Source organism: Glossina fuscipes, unplaced genomic scaffold (genome assembly GCF_014805625.2).
Source record: "Glossina fuscipes isolate IAEA_lab_2018 unplaced genomic scaffold, Yale_Gfus_2 111, whole genome shotgun sequence".
In the NCBI taxonomy this organism is placed as follows: domain Eukaryota; kingdom Metazoa; phylum Arthropoda; class Insecta; order Diptera; family Glossinidae; genus Glossina; species Glossina fuscipes.
This window is the reverse complement of record NW_023998454.1, coordinates 139,150-143,184: the sequence shown is the minus strand read 5'-3', so window position 1 is coordinate 143,184 and position 4,035 is coordinate 139,150. Positions and strand designations below refer to the sequence as shown.

The following is a 4,035-nucleotide window of genomic DNA, read 5'->3' as shown; positions in this document are numbered from 1 at the left end:
AGGTGGTCCAAAGAGCTTGATGATCCCTACATTACGAAAAGGCTGTACATATGTTTGGTCAGACCCTTACTCGAGTATGCCTCTGTTGTGAGGTCTTCTTCATATAGGTGCTATGTAGATTCAGTAGAATCTGTTCAAAAGCAATTCTAGTTCTTTGCCCTTAGGAGTTTGGTTTTGGACCCACTTGCCTCTTTGCCTCCTTATAAAAATAGGTTGCTTTTCTTATCCTTATTGTCTCTGGAGAAACGTAGGTTTGTTCTTGGCGTTTCCTTTGTAATCAAAGTAATAAATGGTGTTATTGACTCGCCTTCATTACTTGGTGAAATAAGCTTTAATGTCCCTAACCGCTTCGCTACGCACTTTATCTTGGTTAAGCTTAGTCAGTGTAATTATAATTATGAGCTGTTCAATCCGCTCAGAGTCGTTTGCAAGAACCTAAATGACGTCTATCACTTATTCTCGTTATCGGACTTTTTAAAGTCCATTAAAGCAACATTGCTTAACACGCGCGATTTACCTATGCCGTACTTAAACTAGCTTTTATCCTTAAACGTCGTTACGATTCGAAAATGAATTGTTGTTAAGTATTATCGGTTGCCAGGCTTATGCATGTTTGCGATGGCTTAGGGGTTCATTTGCAATTTGGTCCTGTACCTGTTGTGAGTGTGGCTCTATGCTGGTTGTGTACATGCTTTTCCCTTTTTTTCCTTCTTATTTGTTTTATTATACTTATACTAAGTCTTATTATTAATTAATAAGTTTTGCTTTAAGTGCCAATTGCACTTGACCGTTATTTGGTTAGTTGAGTTTCATGTATAAATAGAATTAAAAAAAAAAAAATAAATAAATAATTAAATAATGTAACTTGCGAAATTATGCTGATAAGTATATTTAAAAATAATTTGGAAAAGTTATATATATTACGCTTTTACCGTCCAAAAAAAAAAAAATAAATAAATATACGGTCTTGTTTTCAGCTATATGCATGTGTATACATTAAAATTCTTATTTATTATTAAACTCATCTTCCGACATTATAGCTACATTGACTTTAAATAAATACAAAAAATGCATATTTTTAAACTAATCGTCCGATTTCCTCGGTAAATGCTGCTGTAGGATGTGGCATTTACAGTCTTTCCTTCAGCCCTTTATTCCTATTAAGCTAAATACTTTATAAAACAATAACATATTCTCCGTAATAATAAATAAAAAATTTCATGTGTAGAAGGCAAAATAATAAACATGAATTTTAAATTAGTTTTTCAATTAAAGTCCAATTTTTTCTTATTGCAAATGGCCCATTTTTACACAATGTATATTTAGAGAAGTCCTTAACGAAAAATTTTCACCACAAGTTCTACATGAGAACGGTGTTTGACCAGTATGAATTTGCATATGCGTTTTAAGCACAGATGAATACTTGAAAGTTTTTTCGCACTCGGTGCACTTATAAGGGCGTAATTCTGAATGCACACGCATGTGTGTGCGCAATTTATCTTTGCGTTTAAAGGATTTACCACACTCTGAACAAATGTGAGGTTTCTCATCGCTATGTGTAACCAAATGATATCTCAAGCTATCCGAGCGTTTAAAGGCTTTTTCACAGAATTCACATTTAAATGGGCTATCACCGGTGTGAATTCGTACATGTTTGCTTAAGGTTCCATTTTCGGCAAATGATTGGCCACAGAAAGTACATAAATAAGTCTGATTTGACCTTTTTTTGGACTTCTGTTCTGATTTTGGTTTCTTTTCTATATTCTCACCATTAATATGTATTTTTTTAACATGTCTTTGCAAATCATCTTTTCGACTATAACGTTTGGGACATAATGTGCAGCAAAAGCTTCCTTTAGCTCTGCGAGGTTTGAAATATTTATCAACCATTTCTGGACCGTGTATGGTTCTTAAATGAACTTTTATCGCTGACGTTCGGCTAGTCCTAAAACTACATAGCGCACAAGGAATTTTTTGTTCCTCTGGCATATGGGTATAAGTTTTATGTATTTTTAAGGCAACTGCGTTGTCATAGACTTTATCGCAGATGTCACAACGTACAGCCAAAAATGTTTGAGATATTCTGAAGTCTTCTTTTGTTTCATCTTCTGTTGCTGATAATGCATCATTGGTGTCGTTGCATACATTTTTTAGGCGATCATCACTGAAAGTAATGTGTAAATTAGTCACGCAAACTTAAATCCTCTCGCAAATCTACCTTAGAATCTGTTCCTCAGTCTTACTGTCGGAGTCGAGATTCAAACTAGGTTTTAAAGATACATCAATTTGTATTTTTCTACCTTCTTGCGAAGAGTACGATTCCTCCGTTATTCCTGGCTCTGTTTTAATTTGCACTTCCACTAGTTCTAACAAATTGTGCGGCTCTTCTGTTTCTTCAGGATCTATCTTAATTTGCATTTCTTTTGTAGGAGGCAAATCTATAGGAATTTCCCTTAAACAGTTCTGAGTTGCAATGCCGCCTAAATGCTGCGTAAATTCCTCATGACGTCTCTGTGCTTCCAGGATAAATGCGTATATTTTTTTTAGTAAACTAGCACACTTTTTGCAGATTTTTTGCGGTAAATGATCTTCAATAATTATACTCTAACCAAATAATCATATATTAATTATAAAGAATATACATTTAAGTATTTGGGACTTACGTCCATTTGCAATAAGTCATTTAATAGGTCGCCGTAAGTTTTTTTGTGAATATCTATTTCGTTAATCGTTTGTTGTAAAGACTGGTAGCTTGAGGCGGGCTTTATGCATGTACGACATCTTATTTCAGAGGTTATATCCATTTTTATGGTAGAAACAAACTTTATTCTAATTTTCTTAGCGGAACCGAACTAGTGAATATCAACTGTTTATTAATACTGCAAATAAATTAGCGTCTGCTTCTTTTTGTTCCACGATAGAAAAAGTGCGTTAAGTTAATAGCACGACAGAGAACAAAATGATCGGAGTAGCCATAATGTTTGTCAAAATAAAGAGTAGTACCATAGATAACTAAATGATAAGATGTGCCAACATTATCTTCAAAATTAGAAGTGGTAAAATTCGAAGGATTAATTAAGTTCTTGTTATTAATAACAATAGCAGCGCTGTTCATTAGCAGCAATTTAATTGCCTGTTCTTTAATTCTCATTATTTGTATGGACAAACTTTCTATTAATGGTTTCTTGAGATGAGGTCATATGAAATTGTTTACAAATCAAATATAAACACACAAGTATTCGCAAAAGTAGATACAAAATAGCCAATTCAAGAGAAAACATATGAAATTGTTTACAAATCAAAGGTAGACACAAAAGTAGACACAACTAAACGTTTGGAAAGTTAAAGAATAAAAATTTCTTTTAAGTCAATATGCGCTATTGTACACATATGAATATGTACAAAAAAGAAACAAAAGTTAGACAGTTTGCTTTTCAATTTTTATTTCGTTGATATGGAAGATTTCATGTTGAATAACGCTAGATTTTACGTTCGCTAAATGCCTCAATAAATTTCGGGTAAAATAGTATTTTGAAGAAATAGTTTACCTTTTTATTTAATAAAGTATGTTTGCGTTTACATACTTAGCATATAACTGTGCAAGTCACAAGGTACTTATTGTATCTGTATACTTCCCCAAAAGAATTATAACATATTACAACGAATAAATAAACGAAAAAGATTAAAAATTCGTCCTTAATCATAATTATAACATATTACAACGGATAAATAAACGAAAAAGATTAAAAATTCGTCCTTAATCATAATTTACACCATTTTAGTTGCTTTTTATTTTTTCTATTAGTTCGCTCTAAATCGGCATGCTGTCGTACCAAGAAGTTTGAATTTTCGTACAATAATGACACTGAAATAGCGTCCACCAGATAGCATCTATGTTAGTTTTAGCCATCGCCCGTGGTAAACGCGTTTTTGTGTGCCACCCTTAATTTTTTATCGAAACACCTAATACGTGTTTGTTTTTGTAGCATTCTGCCACCTAAATTTCAGTATGGTATCGGTATATTTAAAAAAAAA

General features: G+C 32.8%; 1 protein-coding gene across 1 annotated transcript; it reads right to left on the bottom strand.

The window, feature by feature from the left end:
• Nucleotides 1–1,015: 1,015 nt before the first annotated feature.
• LOC119639071 (zinc finger protein 883-like) lies at nucleotides 1,016–2,898 on the bottom strand. Its single transcript, XM_038036257.1, has 3 exons — nucleotides 2,664–2,898; nucleotides 2,219–2,604; nucleotides 1,016–2,164 (listed from the first exon to the last, which is right to left on the bottom strand). Exons 1-3 carry the CDS (start codon nucleotides 2,802–2,804, stop codon nucleotides 1,288–1,290), a joined length of 1,404 nt encoding a protein of 467 aa, XP_037892185.1. The 5' UTR covers nucleotides 2,805–2,898; the 3' UTR covers nucleotides 1,016–1,287.
• Between the last annotated feature and the right edge of the window lie 1,137 nt (nucleotides 2,899–4,035).